Source organism: Protopterus annectens, chromosome 10.part0, assembly GCF_019279795.1.
Source record: "Protopterus annectens isolate FY-2018-M chromosome 10.part0, PAN1.0, whole genome shotgun sequence".
Lineage (NCBI taxonomy): Eukaryota > Metazoa > Chordata > Ceratodontiformes > Protopteridae > Protopterus > Protopterus annectens.
In genome coordinates, this window is record NC_056744.1 from 1382134038 (window position 1) to 1382153588 (window position 19551).

General features: G+C 37.9%; 1 protein-coding gene across 1 annotated transcript in view; it reads right to left on the reverse strand.

Annotated features, from left to right (window-relative positions):
• Positions 1–19551, reverse strand: part of LOC122813607 (calcium-activated chloride channel regulator 1-like) — a 769024-nt gene that overhangs the window by 457968 nt on the left and 291505 nt on the right. Inside the window, exon 7 of the mRNA XM_044086019.1 lies at positions 6829–7053. Coding sequence (XP_043941954.1) covers positions 6829–7053 — 225 coding nt within the window. The remainder of the gene's footprint in view (positions 1–6828; positions 7054–19551) is intronic.

Here is a 19551-nt window from a genome sequence, read left to right on the forward strand (position 1 = left end):
GGAACCTCCAAACCTTGGACCCTACCCACTTTGGCTTTGTTAAGGGCAGATAATGCCTCCTATACCTGGTGGACTTCTTTGAGATGGTTACCAAGGCATTAGATGAGGGAAAGGAGGTCCAGACAGCCTACCTAGACTTTGCAAAGGCGTTGACACCATTCCCTATTCTAGTATTATAGACAAGCTCACCAGCTTGAACATAAACCCCTACATCACGAGATGGGTTGCCAACTGGCTCATGGATAGAACCCACATGGTGAGAGTTGCAGGCTCTACGTCCGACTCTAAACCAGTTACAAGTGGTGTCCCCCAGGGCTCAGTCCTAGGACCCCTCCTGTTTGGTATATACTTCTCAGAGGTACAGGCAAGCATAGGAGGACTATAGCTGACCAGGTTCGCAGACGACTGCAAACTAGGGGCCATAATTGATTCTCTGGCTGATACAGACACCCTCCAGATGGGACTCACTGAGACGGATACCTGGTGTCAAAATCATGGCCTCAAGCTAAATGCCAAAAAGTGCATAGTCATCCCCTTTGGAAAATACAAAGTTCCTGTGAACTACCACATAGGTGGTAGTCCCCTAAATACAGAAAATGTAATAAGGGATCTGGGGACCCAAGTAGATAGTAATCTCTCCTTTGATAATCATATTGCCAAGGTGGTTAGAAAATCCTTCTATGTGGCCCACCTAATCACAAAAGGGTTCACATCTAGAACAAAAGAGGTTATTGTGCCTCTCTACTCATCACTCATTAGACCCATCATAGAATGCAATGCCCCATTTGGGATGTACCTTACAAGACACCTGCAACAGCTGGAAAGACCAGAAAAGTACCTCACCAAGAGGATTACTTGCCTCAAACAGATGCCCTATGCAGTCCGACTCAAAACACTCCAGCTGTACTCAGTTGCATACCGCTTACTCAGAGGTGATCTCTGCCTGACATACAAGGTCATGTCCCACCCAGAATTGATGGGCATGCTCCACCTAAAAAAAAAAAAAAAAAAAACAAATCCCAGAGAGCCACACGCTCTAGAGATATAAACATTACCACAACGATAAATAGGACATGCTGGAGGGATAGATTCCTATCCCAGAGACTCCCCATGCTTTGAAACAGGATTCCAATATACATCAGGCAGATCCCCTCACTAACAATTTTCAAGAGAAACCTTGACGGGTGGATGGGAAACAGAAAATTTACCCTGGGGATCACTACAGTGGCTCTGCTGGACAGGGCCGCAGGGAACTAATCTAAGGAGGTGGCAAAAGCCAACACATTCTGGCTAGGCTTATAAATACCCTTGGGCAGATAGCCTAGTACTTACCTATGAACCTATGAACCTAAATGAAGAAATGAGATGCTATCAAGAAAAAAAATTATTTTATGGAAAATAAAATTTGATGAAATAAAAAAGTAAGTGTTGTGTAAAAATACCATGATACAATATTATTATGTTAATCCTTGGGCTGAGCTAGCAAATGAAAAGGTAAAAGCTAATAAAGTACGAAAACCATGGTGTAACAAGAAAGTAGAATATCAAGATTTTTTTATGGAGATTGGAAATTAATAAATTACCAGTAAAAGGAAATATATGCGATACAAAAATCATTTAAATAATTTGTATATATTGTGGTAAAGAAGAAACTACATAACATGTTTATTTACAATGTATAAGGGTTGAACAATTGTAGGAAAAATTATGTAAAGAAAAATTCTTTGAAAATATAAGGTAGATAAATGAAATAAATATGGATATGATTATATATGAATATTAGACTGCGGTGGTGGTGCTGCAGTAGCGTTTTCGCCTCATAGCAAGACATTGTCCTGTTCGATTCTCAGCTAGAGCATCTTCTGTGTGGAGGCATAAGTGAATGGGGCATGCCTTTGTTGAAGGTTGTGCATCAGGGCTGGTGACCCAGTACGTAAAAATCTACTACCAATCATTAGCAGACCGGAGTTCCACTGTGGTGACCCCTAACCGGGAAAAGCCGAAAGACACAAACAAACAATGATTATATATGAATATTATAGCTGTAAAAAAGGAATATGTTAGTAAAATTGATAAATAATTATTTTACATTGTGTGGACCAATTGGAATGAAACAATAAATATTTAATGGTAAATGGAGACTAGCAGTAACTTTAAGAAAAATTAGATGGTGGTTGTAGAAAAACAAGTGGGAGTAGCATAAGGATAATAAATATAGAAGTTTAGCATAGCAATAAAAATTAAAATATTTATGATTGCATGACAATAATGAAAAGCAATAGAAAGTTGTATACTGTATAAATTGTAAATATGTAAATAAGCAAATTTGCAAATAATGTTTTAAAGACCCTGTACTTTTTCAATAGGTGCCATTGTATTTGTTTTGCATCCACCTGAGCTGCTACCAACTTAAGCAGATGGGGCCTTGGTTTAATGTCACATCCAAAGGATGGCACACTCAGGAATTCAGCACCCCCTTATGCTGTATTACAGTGCCAGCAATAATCTACCAGATGTGGGAATAGAACCCACAGCCTTTTGCACCAAAGGCAAATGTGCTACCTGTTGCACTATTTCATGAATTAGAAAATAAAAACAATCAATTGGAGTGAGCAATGGTCATTCCAGATCTTATAAAACAGAGACAGCAAATGTTTAAGTTCAGTTCATGCTGAGGGTGCACTGAGGATGGGGCCTGAAGCTGACTACTGCCTGCTGAGGAAAGAAGAACAGAGATTAATGTATGAAGGCATTTTGCAATACTCTTCATTTTCCATTGATTGGTTGTGTTTCCTGCTTGAATAGAAGAGACTATCTGAATATGGTAATAAGATGCACTTAATGATGGTATTCTTTTTTTCAACTTGATGTTTTCATGGGTTTGTGCAAAGAAAAGCTGTGAAACCAGGATTTGTACTGGGAATAACAGTGAGTATAAGTACCAAATTTAAGTTTTCACCTTAGTACAAATGAGTGCTTTCCTTTTGTATTCAGTCCATGAGACACAAATTTAACATGAGAAAATTGAAAAATACTGTAAATTGTAAACTGATGGATCAGAGTGTATCTGCTTATTTTGTCTGAACTAATTTATTAAGCATGTAACTGACTACGGAATTGTTACAAAAGTTTGAATGAGAAATGTTAAATATTTACTTATGAATAACCATAAAGTTTGTCAGAGTTTTTTTATTAGCTGAGTCCACTGAACTATTAGTTTGTCACATATTCCTGGTGAATGCAATAAAAACTAAGCTGTGTGTCTGCAAGGTTGTCACTAAAAACTACAGGAGAGCATATGGTATCAGCAGCCTGTTCTATACTTTGTTACAGAATGCATTTCTGATTAAGTTGAGATGGAATATGGTGCTGTACATGATAGAAACGTTTAGAAACAGAGCCAGATGAATGTTATGCATACAGGAAAATATAGTTACTACAGATAAAATTTACAGGCTACGCAAGATAGAGACTGGAATATCACAACACTTGAATTTAAAGTGTGTAGAATGTAAAGAATAATCAAGGGACAGAGCAACAGCATATATAAATGATGTGATAAAACTCTCCAACTTACTGAACTGTTTAGCTGCAATTGCTCAGAAACAAACAAATGGAGGTTCGAGCAGCTAAATAGAGCTCAACAGAAAATAAAATGCACATAAAAACAGTCAAAGGGACCTCTAAAACTGCAATCCAATTGGTATGTGAACTAGCCAAAACAAGGCTTTTTGAGTCCAGCTCTTTATCACTGCATCTAACAATCCTAAAAGTACCACACAAATGTTATAATGACCATATGCCCAATTAATGAGTCACATGAGATAAATTAATAATTAAAAATTAAAAAGCTGCCCAAAATTAAGAAACAACACAATTTTCAACATATATATATATATATATATATATATATATATATATATATATATACACAAATACAAGTAAAATTCATAATGCATTTTGTTTCCACTTCAGTACAGGTATTAAATCTGTGTTATGTCTTTTACAAAGATAAAAAGCTGGACTTGAATGTGTTGTTTTGGATAATTCTAAAAAAAGCTGTATTGATGTTTTAGAGCTTTGGATAATAAGAATGCTCACATGTGCTTGCACTGACAGCATCTGAATATTTGCTGGAAACAGATAAATACTACATAGCTTTGGATGGGTATTTTGATACTGATGATCAAATTGTAACATCAGCATAATAGGATGGACAGAGATAATTAACTTGGTTAATTTCACTTGGTTAGGGACTGCAGACAGACATAGTTATATAAGTCAATACAGTATGGAAACAATGCCCTTTGCATGAGTATGGTCAAGTATGTGCCCCCATAAGAGTGTACTGAAGGAAAATCATTTAGTTTTATTGCTGTCATGGTATCATCATGTTAACGCTACATCGAACATAGCATTACGTATCTGTATGTATGCTTGGTGTACATGCTAAGTGATTTTTATTAATGAACACTTCATTAGTTTTATTAACAACTGGTTTCATTTATCTTCTTTTGTATTTGGTATGGTAGGATTTATAAATTTATGCAGAGATCAAATTACAGCTCTACAATTCATTAGGGACCAGGTCAAAATTAAAGAGCAGAAGGAAGAGTAAATGTGTACGTCTTCCTTGACAGTGGAGAGGAAACAGGAAATCAAGACAGACTACCAGGTGGTAGAAATGAGGATTATGGATAACCCAGGAGTAGGATTAGCTGATGAGCAAAGAGGAGAAGAACCAAAACTGTGAACAATCTTAGTCCTACAGCACTACACCTGAAGTTATCCACATCTCAGAAAAGGAGAGGAAGGTGAGTAGGAAATTCAGTCTGAAGCAAGATTCAAGAAGGAAGTGAAAGTTCAATGAATAGAAGTAATATCTGTAGGCTATTAACCATTGTCAGCAGAGTGATGGTGTTACAGCTGGCAGGGTCACTGAGCTGCAATCATCAGCAGTGTGCAGCATTACTGTAAGTGCAATAGGGACAAAATCTCAGACTATAATATGGAAGTTTTCTGAAATATGTTGAAAAGGCAGCAGAAAATTGTCATGCTGCAAAAACTTTGAGAATGAGAGAAGGGGTAAGGAGTTAATGAATTCTGCACTGCAAGACAAACTGTATCATGCGCCATGATGATGATTCAGATCATCAGCACGGCTGAGGCATGATGATTACTGAAAAGAGGAAAGTATCAAGGGACATGAGAAGTGATAAAGGATGGAAGGACGTGACTCACTAGAATACTAAAAAAGGCAGCAAAGGCACCCTGGAAGGTCAATGTGGCTTAAAAGCATGAGATGGCCAGCAAAATGAAGCACAGGCCAAAACATTTCTGAGATGCATTAAGAAATGAAGGCAAAAATCATAGAATATTGGGTCATTGAACATGTGATGGTACAGATGAGGATGCTAGTTTCAACCAAAATGTTAAACTTTTTTTTTTTTGAAAATTGATTGGCAGCACTATAAGGCAAGGCAGTATTACATGGTTGCAAAATGTCATTTAGGAAGCACAGAAAGATAAGGCACATTATATCAATATTCCACGTCTTCATATGTTAAAAATACAGCTTGTAGAACCCTTATCACACTTTACAATCTCACTTTGGAAGCTGCAGTTTGCCAAAAAAAAATGTAACTGGTAGTAATGGTAGTCTAATTGCACAATGGTGGCTCTAGAAAAGAAGATGGGCAATTTCAAATCTCACTTTCATTCCTAGAAAGGATTTTGAAAATATTCAACAGCATGTGCTCAAAATAAATGGAATATGATCAGTTCCAGAAATGCAATATGTCTGGTCTTCAGCAAGAGCTTATCAATCTTTGGTGGAGGTATTAAAAAGTCATTGAGGAGGATTCTAATTTGCTGAGATGTATGAGGAATTAAATAAATGAAATCATGAAAAAGTACATTTAAGAGGTAGGGGATTTCATGTTGAAAAGATGGTAATCAGTGTAACAGTATCGGTGAATTCCATTTAGGATGCTGTGTAATATCATTGTAACTTTAGGGTAGTTTCTAAATATTAATTTATAACAATTGTGCAAAACGAGAAATGCTTTAAACCAGGAAATTATACTTAGAATAGACACATTATATGATGTAATGATTAGAAAAATAAGAGTTAAATTACTTCCATGATTAGAAGGCAAATGCACAGATGTGATAGCTGCAAACTGTAATATCTAAATCAGTTACCACCAGTATCCCTAACTGGAACTCATTTCAGTTTTATGCATGGAGATGTAAAAATGTATACACAACAGACCCAGTGGTGCAGAATTAGGGTATCTAATTTGTGTCACTTATGACCCAAACTCAGGTAGCTGGTCAAACACCTAGTGGAAGGAGGAATGAGACATGGAACCTGTTAATCTCCTCCCATGGTGTGGAGCAGACATTTGCAGAACATTTGTATCTCTAACATCTCTGGTATTGACAAGGGAAGCACTGGGGAAACAGTGACAAATCTAGGTATATAAAGTCTCAAGAGGTTGAAATGCCTTACATGTATGAGACATGTTCAAGTCACTGAATACTTCTGTGCACTCTGTATAGGATATCTTCCCTGGAAGTAAATATGTGGAGAATAGATAAAGCTCAAAAAATTGTACAGTGGCACAAATGAGAGCTACAATTTCTTGAAACAGAAACAGAGAAAAATAGATCAGCAGAGTGAATTATAGGAGTTTGGGGAAAATAATTTACAAAGATAGATAGGAATGGGAGTTTGTACAAGAAGTACACAGGCATCTTACAAAAAAGACAGTATTAAAAAGAGCATTTACTTTACCTTTAGACTTGGTTTAATTATTCGCTCACCTCAAAACCTTTTCGAACTCCACTGCAGATATTTGTTCCACCACTAGCTGATGTAGGTAGCGAGTTTACAAGTTCTTGTCGTGTATAATTACTTTCTATAAGAACCAGGTCTTTCTTAATGAAAGCAGATGATGTAAAGGTAACAATACCAGCATATGATCCTGTTTCAATAATCTGCATTAAGAAAACTTCCCCTGCCTGTTTCAGCCGTTGTATTCGGTTAAACTACATGAAAAATAAGAGAAACAATTAAAAAACATAATTATGAACACATTGCAAGTGTATTATGATTCTTTAAATATTTGCAGTTTTAAAAAATATCCACTAATTCTTACCAGTGGTTAGAACTCAGAAAACAGAATGTAGAATTATAAGAATGCATAACTGAATGGCAGATTTTCAAAGCACCAAAATGAAAATACCATGTGCCCCAGAAGCCATGGTGAAAACTTTAGAAGACTTGTTGATAAACTTCAGTTTATATTTAATACTTGTTTAAACAAGTTTATTGAATCATCACATTTTAGAGTGTCATGATTACAAATAACATTACTAGAAAAGAAAACAAGCCATAATGATATTTCACTTGCAAATTTTGTATGTAATATACATATTTTCTTTTTAAATATTTTCATTCACCCCTAGATTATATAAATTATTTTATTTCTGCCTTCTCTCTAACCTCACTCTTCCTCCTGAACATTATTCTGCATGCATCATTCCTATGAATTCAATTAATTTCTACGTAATTTGCTTATTCCCTTTGCTAAACTTCTGGTCTCCAGTTCTTTTAGCTCCTGTACAACATGCAGTACTTCAGTTGCAGTTGGTTTAGATTTTGATTTAACTTTTCTGCTAATTGATTTTTGAACAACAGTTGCATTAAACTTAATAAAATCTTACTATGTCTAGGCAATTTAGAATCTATATCCTAGGTCAAAAGAATTATTTCCTTAGTTACAACCATTTGTTCCCCCAACACTTCTGAAAAAGTACTCTGTAAGGAATGTTTAAAATATGCCAACTTCTTACATTTCTAAGAAAACATGTTCCCAGTTACCTCTCTATTCCATCAGTCCTCCATCTGCTAGCTAACTGAGGAAAAATTCTCTGAAGTTTGCAGTGGATATAAAATAATTATGCAAACACTTCATTTGAATACCTGGGAGGGGTTCAGGCACCTAGGCGGTGCGACAACCCACTGTGAGACAACTGGAGGTGGACAGATGGCAGTATGAAAGTTTAGCTGCAGTGACAAATGCCTGCAGACAATTCCCTGCGAAAAGAAAAGAACCCCCTGCACCCTAACCACAGGTGTGAGACAAAAACCCCGTATGTGATCTACACACTACACCCCCTAGAAAACACCGTGTGCAACTAACACTGTAACATGTGCCTAGAATAGGATGCCAAGTGGGCATCAAAGTGGTACACTGAAACCTGTGTGCTGTGGGCAAAGTCTTTATTAATGCAAAATGTAAAGTAATGTGGGAAGTGCTTGGTGCATACTAAACCATGATATAATCATAACTTATAGAAATGTGCCACAGCAAGGAGGAAATCCTGCACGTCACTATAGTCATACTTATGTTGCAAGATGTGTTTTAGACGACGCTCCCTTACAACAATTGCCTTCCTTCATGGTGTCACAGGCATCCCCCGCAACAGAGATTCTTGACGGGTATCTGTTAAGTTCTGCTCCTGTTGGATGTGGATGTCAAGGATGATTTGCTTATAGTCAGACGTGACCAATAAGGGGGTGACCACTGGTGTGGAGCATCTGTCTCCCATGTTGGTAATGACCAGGTCTGGCATATTGGAGCCCCTGGTGGGACAATGGATTAGTTGATCCAGGGCACTGGAATTTATAAATTCCAAGAACCACTGGGAAAAGGAGTTGGTACCTGAGTTGTTGTAAGGGAGCGTCGTCTAAAACACATCTTGCAACATAAGTGTGACTATAGTGACGTGCAGGATTTCCTCCGTGTGGCACATTTCTATAAGTTATGATTATATCATGGTTTAGTATGCACCAAGCACTTCCCACATTACTTTACATTTTGCATTAATAAAGGCTTTGCCCACAGCACACAGGTTTCAGTGTACCACTTTGATGCCCACTTGGCATCCTATTCTAGGCACATGTTACAGTGTTAGTTGCACACGGTGTTTTCTAAGGGGTGTAGTGTGTAGATCACATACGGGGTTTTTGTCTCACACCTGTGGTTAGGGTGCAGGGGGTTCTTTTCTTTTCGCAGGGAATTGTCTGCAGGCATTTGTCACTGCAGCTAAACTTTCATACTGCCATCTGTCCACCTCCAGTTGTCTCACAGTGGGTTGTCGCACCGCCTAGGTGCCTGAACCCACCTGGGAGCCATACAAATGTCATCCCATTATTCTTTTGTAAATTGCCTTCCATTATCTTTTCCAAATTTTCTCTGTCCTCCTCTGACAGAGTCTTACAGTTAGCATGGAATATTATAGCAATAACCCACGCCTGGGTGTGGGTAATGTGGGATTTTACCATGGTTGGCGTGGTTTGGTCCCGAGTGGGTTATTGCTATTATACTATGACATTATTTAAGAAAAGAAACAACTACTTTTCTTAAATAATGGCATTGTATAATGCCTCTTTGCTGCCCTTCCGCAGCTGTCTGGCATCCGCGGCAGTTCTGATGTACTGCGCATGCCTAAACAGTACATCAGAGCTGTGGCCAAAAGCAACGGAGAAAGCAAGATCTCCGTTGCTTTTTTACTGTTTCGCTATGTTAAATGGGTTTAACATAGCGAGACAGCTTTAAAATAAGCAACAGAGATGTCCGTTGCTTATTTTAAAGCTGTCTCGCTATGATAAACCCATCTAACATAGCGAAACAGTAAAAAGCAACGGAGATCTTGCTTTCTCCGTTGCTTTTTTTTTTTAAACCTGTCTCGCTTTGTTAGATGGGTTTAACATAGCGAGACAGGTTTAAAAAAAAGCAATGGAGAAAGCAAGATCTCCGTTGCTTTTTACACACTGTGTCACTATGTTAAAGGAGTTTAACATAGCGAGACAGCTTTAAAAAAAGCAACGGAGATCTCCGTTGCTTTTTTCAAACCTGTGTCGCTATGTTAAACTCTTTTAACATAGCGAGACAGTGTTTTAAAAAAAGACTTATACTAATGGAAAAAGTCCGGGCGACCGGACCTTTTTCCATTAGTATAAGTCGATTTACAACGTGCATGCTGGCCAATCAGCGTGCACATTTTGGAATATTAATAGGGGGTCATGGTATAATGTATATGCCTCACCAATTATCCCCTTTTAACAGCAGCTTCTGTTCGAAACTCTACTAAAAACTGTCACTTAACATTCCCCTATTCTTCTGCTATACTCTGTTATCATTCTCTGGAAGGGAAGGTAGTCTCTAACCTGCAGTCCAAACTTCTGCATAGCCTTACCCCATAGTGTTACTTTTCCTTCCCTAGTTAATTGCTCTGAATACCTTGATTCTTCTAATTTCTTCTGTAATTCCAACCCTCTCTTGCATATTTCCTCTACCCCTACTTGCAGTCATTCCTGTTGGTAAAATGTCCTTTCACAGAAAATTTTCTACCTCTTTATAAATATTATATTCTGTATGCTTGTTCTTATTCTCCACATGCATACATAATTATACTCCTTCCTTATTTCTCAAACTCCACCCCCACTCTGTTTCATTATCATCATCTCTTTGCATTTTGATTTATAACCTTCTGCTTGTTTTATGTATATGTCTCAACTATGTAGCTGTAAAACCTTAAAACCACCTTGTTTAATGGTGATAAGGCCTGATGCTGGTAATGTTTTACCTTGCACCAATTTATCGCATTTGAAAGACATCCCCCTACCTCACATACATACACACACATATTAAGACATCCATGCACACCCATGCACACACACAGAAACATACACACACACATACTCCAACACATGTACGCACACCCATACACACACCCCTACATACACACACACACACACACACACACACACACACACACACACACACACACACACACACACACACACACACACACACACACACACAGAGCAACCTATCCCACTAAACTCTTACCCTTTTTCCATCCAAAATAAATTCCTTCAAATCTTGTCTAATTATGGTCTACAGCTTCTCCTCAGATTAATATAAATATGTCTGACCTGTATATAAAACTAAAGGGACTACATTTTCATTGCTTGTATATTTCTCTCCATTTTCATAATCAAAATCTTCCAGTCTTCCCAATGTTTGAATTATCTTTTGTATAGTCCTTTCCCAAATATTCTTACCAGCTGCAACAGAATTATTTTTAATCCATACGCTTAAATACTTCATCTTATCATGTATGACAGATAGTTCCTTCCTGTACTTCCAGAAACCTTGTAAGCATATTGCTCCTTTTAACTTTGGCCCTTATATGTTTACCTAACCCCCAGTCACTATTTCTCATAACTTCACAATATGCTGATTTTATATCAACTTTGATATAAGAATAAGCAGAAGTAAGCAGAGTATCAGGGACATGAAACAAATACACTAGTTTTAAAGGCAGGTAAGGCATACTGAGTTAAGACAGTTTCTCCCTTTCTCTGCCTGATGGTCACTGGACTATAAAATACCATACACTGAATTCTGACCCTAAGATTCAGAAAATCCTCACCACTCATGTAAATTGTCTACGACAGGTAGGTTAGTTTATGTAAGAGAGAGAAAAATTGCTATTCAGAGACAGCTATTGCTCTGGTGAGAAAAACCTCATTACTAGCCCTTTAGTATATCTCTGAATTAAACCCTTGCTAACATTAGTGCTATTCGGCCTGATGTTGGTAATGTCTTACCTTGCATCCATCCACCTCATTGGCATCCTCCTACACTCACATACACACACACACACACACACACGCACACACGCGCACACACACACACACACACACACACACACACACACACACACACACACACACACACACACACACACACAAACACCCATCAACAAACAAACCTCCCACAGTTAATCACACACACAGACAAACAGCCATTCACCTATATCCATTCTACAATATACGCATACACACACACACTCTCGTGCTCGCACATATACACACAGGCATAGTTGACTCAACCAGTGCCCTGTGCTGGTCCCATGAACTATCTTCACCCCCCCCCCTCCCCAGCTCTTCAAGTGACAGGAGTTGAATGGCTTCTATCGTCTTTTATTTTATTTATTTTTGTTTTACATTTGTTGACCGGGATAGTCCGACTGGATGCATGTCCATTTTCAGCGGAGGTCCAGGGAGAAAAGCTCCAAGGGTAAGCAGATACAGCATTACATAATACCAGCATTACATATTACAAACAGACTACTTACAGTGATTACATAAGTAAGCAAGTTAAACAAGTTCCACAGGTTAGAGTTAATCCTGAGCATAAGTCAGGATTAAATTAAATTACACAGTAAACTGGTTAACAGATTTTTACACATTCTAGAGAGTTAGCCAGGCTTGATACATTGACATAGCCAGTTAAGTGCCAAATGTTGTTTGAGTCTAGTTTTAAATTGACCTAAGGTAGAAAGTAAGGTAATATCAACTGGAAGAGAGTTCCAGGCTCTACTTACAGAGTTTGCAAAGAGAGAGTCACCGGCTGTGTTATTAATTTTGCTAGTCTGAATTAGTAGTTTGTTAGAGGATCAAAGCAGTCTAGGATTGTTATAGGGGGTGATAATATTTTTAAGTGCAGGAGTATTGTCCGGATTATAGAGGATTTTATAGGCCATAATCAATTGGTTTTACTGGATTAGGCTGGGTAGTTCAAGCCACCCAAGCTGATTTAGATTGATGCAATGACGTGTCCTAAAAGGCAGCCCAGTGGCAAACCTGGCAATGTGGTTGTAGCAACTTGAGAGTTTGTTAAAGACAGTCTTGTTTAAATTCGAGAGTAGAGGGGATGCATACAGAAGGGTTGAAAGAAGGTGAGAGCGAGCTATGGCAATTTTAGCTGGAGGGGTTAGGAAGGCATTTATTCTGTAAAGTGACTCTAGTTTTTTTATTGATGGTTTTGATAGTTTGGTTAACATATAGGTCGAATTTTAGATTATTATCTATGATGACACCTAATAGTTTTGTAGAGGGGTCAGGGGAAATTATTGTACCATCATTTGAATTTATGGTAAAGGTGAAAGCGGTAGACCTATGTGTTGGTGAAAATAACAGCATTTTAGTTTTTTTGGGGATTTAGGATCAGACGACATTCAGAAAGCCAGTTTTCTATTGTATTAAAGATGGTCTGGGTAGCTGACCATAACTCTATTGGAGATATGGCCGAGCAAATCAGAGTAGAGTCATCAGCATATTGGATACAGCTGACTTTTGGGATGACAGTATAAAGGACGTTAATGATGATGGAGTACAGAAAGGGCCCTGGTATAGAGCCTTGTGGTACTCCAATGGTGTTAGGTAGAAGATTAGAGAGTTTGTTCTGGCAGAGGACAGCCTGCTGTCGAACATTCAGGTAGGACTGAAACCATTGAAGGGCTCAAGTATCTAGACAGAATGTTTGCAGGGTGTGAATTAAAATTTGGTGATCAATCATATCGAATGCCTTGATAAGATCCAAGAAGAGGGCTGAGAATATATAATTATTGTTGCGATTATGGTTTATGGTGTTGGTAAAGGCTAGGAGGGCTGAAGTAGTGCTGTGATGAGGATGGAAGACATGCTGAGTGTCTGCCTTAAGGTGATTCTGGATTAGGTGGTGCATGAGTTGTCTACGAATACATTTTTCCATAATCTTTGCAAGTGGAGAGAGTATAGCTATTGGCCTATAATTGGAGAATTCAGTAGAGCTGCCTCCTTTGTGAAGTGGGATTACATAGGATATTTTCCAGACGGTGGGAATTTTAGCTTCTACTATGGTTCGATTGATTAGTATTGAGACGGGGTAAGCAAGAGCATCAGATGATTTTTTGTAGGTACTCAGCAGGGAGTTGATCAGCTGAAAGTGTAGTGGGTTTTAATTTTTTGATCAAGGTATGGATAAGTGAAGTGGTGACTGGTTGGAAGCTGAACGCGAGTAGATTTCAAGGGGTGGTACTTTCAGGACCAGGGGAGCTAGGAGGTAGTTGGCTAGCTATGGCTTGAATTGTCTCGTAAAGAATCGGTTAAAACTGTCAGAAATATCTTCAGGGGTTTTATCAATAGTAGCAGCAGGGATTGGGGTTGAAGTTTGTCCAGGATGTAGTAGCTTATTTAAACGTGCCCAAAACTTCTGAGGGTTATTTTGATTTACTGTCTGTAAATTACAGTAGTATTATTTTTTGTCTTGTAAAATGGATTTTTTAGTTTCGTTCCTGGATTGCCTGTATTTAATGTGATCTTGGGGGTCTTTAGAAGAATGCCATAAAGCCCATGCTTTTTTTCTAAGGGTAATTTTGAGTTTAGACTCTTTAGAAAGCCATGGCACAGTTTTTGCCTTTGTTCTCTTTGAATGAACAGGTGCATGCAAATCAAGGATCTCAAGGAATTTGTTATTAAAGTATGCTACTGCTTCCTCTAAGGGGAGGTGTTTTAGAATAGACCAATTACATGAGTTTAGTTCTTGTTGGAATTTGGCAGGGTCAAAGTTTTTATTGTTTCTAACCTTTCTGAGTAAGGGTTGTTGGGAATTAATGGCTTTGTGCTTAATTACATATGTGAGAAGGTGATCACTTAGGCCATCAGGGAGGGTACCAGAGGTGTACAGTTGGGGGTGACTATTTATGAGTACCCAGTCAAGTATGCTTTCTTTTTGGTTGAGTTTACTTATCCTGGTAGGGGTGGATATGATTTGTGTAAATGCATGCAGGTTAATATGGATGGTTGGGGATTATGAGGAACAGGTGCCCCAGTCTGTGTTAAAGTCTCCAAGTGGTAGGGTTTCTTGGGGGTAGTGACATGATAGCCAGTGCAGGATATCTTCAAGTGTAGATATATTGTTGCCTGGGGGAATGTACATACAGCTTATATTAATGCATTTATTTTTATTAAGTTGCAATTTGGCAGCAAGAATCTCTGAGTTATTAATCTGAGGTGGTTGTATTACATCTATGGTGACATTCAACTCAGATTTATAGAGTACAGCTACCCCACCCCACCCCCTTCCTGGAAGCACAATCCAGCCTGTGTATGTTGTACCCAGGTGGTAACACGTCATTGTCTATAGTGTTAGGTTTTAACCATGTTTCAGATAAACAGAGAATCACAGGGGAGTGGACATCCAGAAGTGCATGTAATTCATGTACCTTGTTATTAATTCTTCTAATATTGAGATGACAGGCTAGAAGAGAGTTAGTTGGCCTATTAATTGTAGGTTTGTAGCTTAGATTGCAAGTAGAGGGGATATGTGTATCTGAAGTGGGTGGGCCAGGGTTGGGGTGAATATCACCACCAAGTATTAGGTTAAGTCTATACTTGGTGATGAACTTCAGGAATTTGTTTATTAGCTTGTGGTAGTGTTTGGATCTAGAGCTAATGTGCCTGGGGTTGAGATGTTGATAGACTGAACAAGATGTTGGATAGGACCTGGTACTGTAAGTATGGTTGAAGGTGGGAGGATTTATAGCTGGGGTGATGGTATGGCCTTTTGGGACCTGAAATCCCATGGGAAATTGGTTTTCATACAAGCTAAGGAGGTATGGTGTGATCAAGAGGGGTAGTAAAGAGGAGTATATCATTATTTGTGATTCAGCTAGTGAGTTAAGGAACTGTTTTACCTGGTGATGCAACACCAGAAGATAGAGTGGTGAGGTAAAGGTACTGGAAGGGGGATGGGAGAATGCCAGATGGAAGCTAATGGGTGTTATTAAAATGTAGGTAGAAGAATGGGGATGGGAGGAATTATCCCAGATGAAAGCAGATAGGATCTAGAAAGTGGGGGAGTGGCTATAGTATTTTAAATTTAGAGGTACTGGGGGCGGGAGGAACTTGGGGGCAGGGAGGGGAGTGAAGAGAGCTATTGCCGTTTACAAGGTTTCCTAAGATGTCCTAAAGTTTATAAGGTAAGTATTATAGCTCTTAATGTAAGAGTCAGTTTACTTAAGTTACAGGAGGCAAACACTCAAGTAGAAAAAAGAGCCCTATGGCTGACCAAAATGGTGACCTGCTTAATTACACAGCACTGTAAGTGAAAGTTTAACAAATGCTTTTTGTGTGCAACCTACTCTGTGTAAATGCTGAGAGAAACTGATTTTGTTATGGTGACCAGTTGTAGTCCTGTAGACTCCGTTTTGTAGGTAAATGTAGAGTTCAATCTGCTTAAATGCTGAGAGAAACTGATTTTGTTATGGTGACCAAATGCAGTCCTGTAGACTCTGTTTTGTAGGTAAATGTAGAGTTCAATCTGCTTAAATGCTGAGAGAAACTGATTTTGTTATGGTGACCAATTGCAGTCCTGTAGACTCCGTTTTGTAGGTAAATGTAGAGTTCAATCTGCTTAAATGCTGAGAGAAACTGATTTTGTTATGGTGACCAATTGCAGTCCTGTAGACTCCGTTTTGTAGGTAAATGTAAAGTTCAAACTAAGTCACACCAGGCCAGCCAAGGGGGGAAGATGGTGGTCACTTTTTTTTCCAGCAATGAAAGTTTATGGAGCCAAGTGAGTCTTTGTATCACTTGTCAACATAAATCAGGAGCTGGTAATATTAGTGCAGGACAGCACTTGGCTAATTAGCATTAGCCACTCCCCAAGACTGCCACATTAGCATTCATCTGTGCCATCTGAGCTGTCCTCTATGCTGTACCTCCTACTAGCAAGAAAACTCAGCACTGGGACAGTATAAGATTCAGAAAAAGTTTACTTCAAACAAGTTAGCCTTTCTGAATCACAGAGCTATAGTATAAGACTCCAGTATTAAATTTAATTTATTTTACTTGTAAATCTGCCAGGTAAGTATAGCATTTTGTGAAGTTTATGTGTTTATTTATTTTTTATATTTATTAAGTGGAGTAGTTTGCTGATCCACATCAGCCATTTCCTGACTCATATGGGGTCTGAATGAAGAAATAAAATCAGACAGAAAAGAGAGTAGTATTGCTGGAATTGAATTAATCTTCAGGTCTTGGAAAACGCCTTCATGTGGTGGACCCTTTTTTTACAAAATCTCACCAAGACCACCCTGATATATAACTGTATTTTACATGTCATGAAGAGACGTAGGTTAAAAAGGAAAAAAAGAGCTGAGTGCACAGGTGTCAGGATGAAAAACTGCTCAATACTGCTGTATGCACTGGTGCCAGGACTGGAAAAATGGCAGTGTAGGATCCTCAGGACATGGAAACATTCATACAATAGAGTTAGGCCAGACTCAGGGGGGTGACCCCTCTGTGGTAGAATGAAGTAGTAGCCCACAAAGACCAAAAAATCTGAAAAGCCAGAAAACATAAAGATGACAAAGTGTACTATTACGAATAATGAAGAAATGATGTACGAAGCCCAGAATTTCCACAGGAAAGGAAAATACTTGCCGGAAAAAAACCTGTCAAATGCTTTAAATACACATTTGTATTCATTAATGCAACATATTTATGAAAAAAAAACATTACATAGACATAAGGACTTTGACCGGCCTGAAAAAAATAAGCAACAAAGAAAGTATAGAAATATAAAGAACAAAACCCAGAGATTTTTGAAAGTTATAAAAAGAAGCATGGACATGGGAAAGAAAGAGATCTGATATGGTGCAGTATTTTTGCAAAGGAGAAAGTTAAGGAGGAAGTTTAATCGATACAATAAAAGCAGCTCCAAAAATATTTGAAGAGAAATACAGGCAAATACAAAAAAATGTAAAAAAAAATAAGAAAATAAAGGGGAAATGTAATAAAGAGGGTTAGTAATGTAAATGTTAAACAAATAGAAACTGAAGACATGGAATATCAGCAAAGTGAAGGATTTAGTATAGGAAAAGTAGCACAGGCAATGTCACAGCATGATGGAATAAGCAGTCCCCAGATAAAACAGCAGCAAGTTGAGCCATAGATAACAGAAGATGAAGTATGAAGATGGAATACAAAAAGAAATCTGGTATGGAGCAATATTTATGCAAAGCAGAAAGCAAAACTAATTAGTATAAAAGAGGAGCACAAAAGATATTTGAAGAAAAATACAGGCAGTGGCAGCCAGACATTGAAAATTTTGCAATACAAAAAAATAAGAAAACAAAGGGGGGATTTAGAAAAATGAATTAGTAAGGAATAAGTTAAATAAACAGAAATTAAAGTTATAAAGAGAAACTCTCCTGTGACTGCCAAAGGTGGTTTCAAAAACGAAGCAAAAAGTCTGTGTAAAAACTGAAACCCACCACCACATGCTACTAAAAATTATGCTCTTCAAAATAAAATAAAAACTTTAATTGTTAAGACTTAAAATGAGACATAAAGCGATAAAACAAAGCCCTTATTGATTTGTATATGATAAGCATTTTCAGCTACAAGCCTTCCTCAGATCATAAAGAATCAGATTCCACAGGACTAAGATAAATGAATAAGACACCAATCATGTGGCTAAATCCAAGCCAATACCTTTTTTTAAACCAATAAGTTCACAGCCAATCAGAGACCTCGAAGGAAACACACTTCCAAGTTGCCAAATAAAGACAACATCCTTGAAGAAACAGCACATACCAGACTAAGGCAGCCTTGTCAACACTAATCAATGTCAGTGTTACTTCAGTTCTTTCTTCCCCAGTAAATACTTAAGGTTTATATAACTACTTAGGGCTTACATAAATAACGTCAGTCCTTTTTCAATGAAACGTAACAAACAATCTAGTGGTTCTAATTCGATTATTGAGACAGTCATTGATTAATTTCTCTTGGTTTCTCTAGAAAAAGTTCTATCAATAAGAAAGGAACTTTTAAATGTGGCAGGTGTAAAACCTGCCCTGTGATAGACACAGGCAATCTACAAATATCCCATTATGGGATTATCCCATTATGGGACTGGAATATAATTTTTCATGCAGTGCTAATAGTAAACATATTGTTTACTTAGCTGCCTGCCTAAAATGTTCTGCTTATTATTTAGGCAAAACCAACCAACAATTCAAGGACAGAGTGCTGCACCATTTGAGAGATATCCAGCATAAAGATCAAAAAAACTCTTTGGCAAATCATGTCATTCAGTATCCCCTATACTCCTTCATGTTTAAAGCCATTGATAGTGTCTTTGAAGGTCCTAGAGTTGGGGATATAAGCAACAGGACTGAAATATACAAGGTAAACTAGATTATTAAACTCTGAGCAGATCGCCCTCTGAGTCTGAATGCAGTTGTTCCACTTAAACTAATTTTAAAGGCAAGGTGCATATCCATATGTTGACAAGTGCAACAAGGAGTCTGTAGTCGGTCTACTAGCAAAGGAATGTGAAGTTTACCTTAATGTTAGAGAAAAGAATTTTCAATATAAGGATGTTGTATGGAGATAAGTGAAGTATTAAGCACTGAGGAGCAAAGTAAATCAATTCCCTGATGTTGGTATGCTTTAAGTCCCTGTATGGTTTATGGCACAGAAAATCTGTACTGAGATAAATAACTAGTGACTGTACATTTGTCTTTATGTCATGGATTTTGAATAATTATGTCCTTTGGGAAGCTCTCACCAAGAGGAACTGATGACATCTATATATGCCACTACCATTAATAATGGGAAAATGAACAATGGAATAGCAT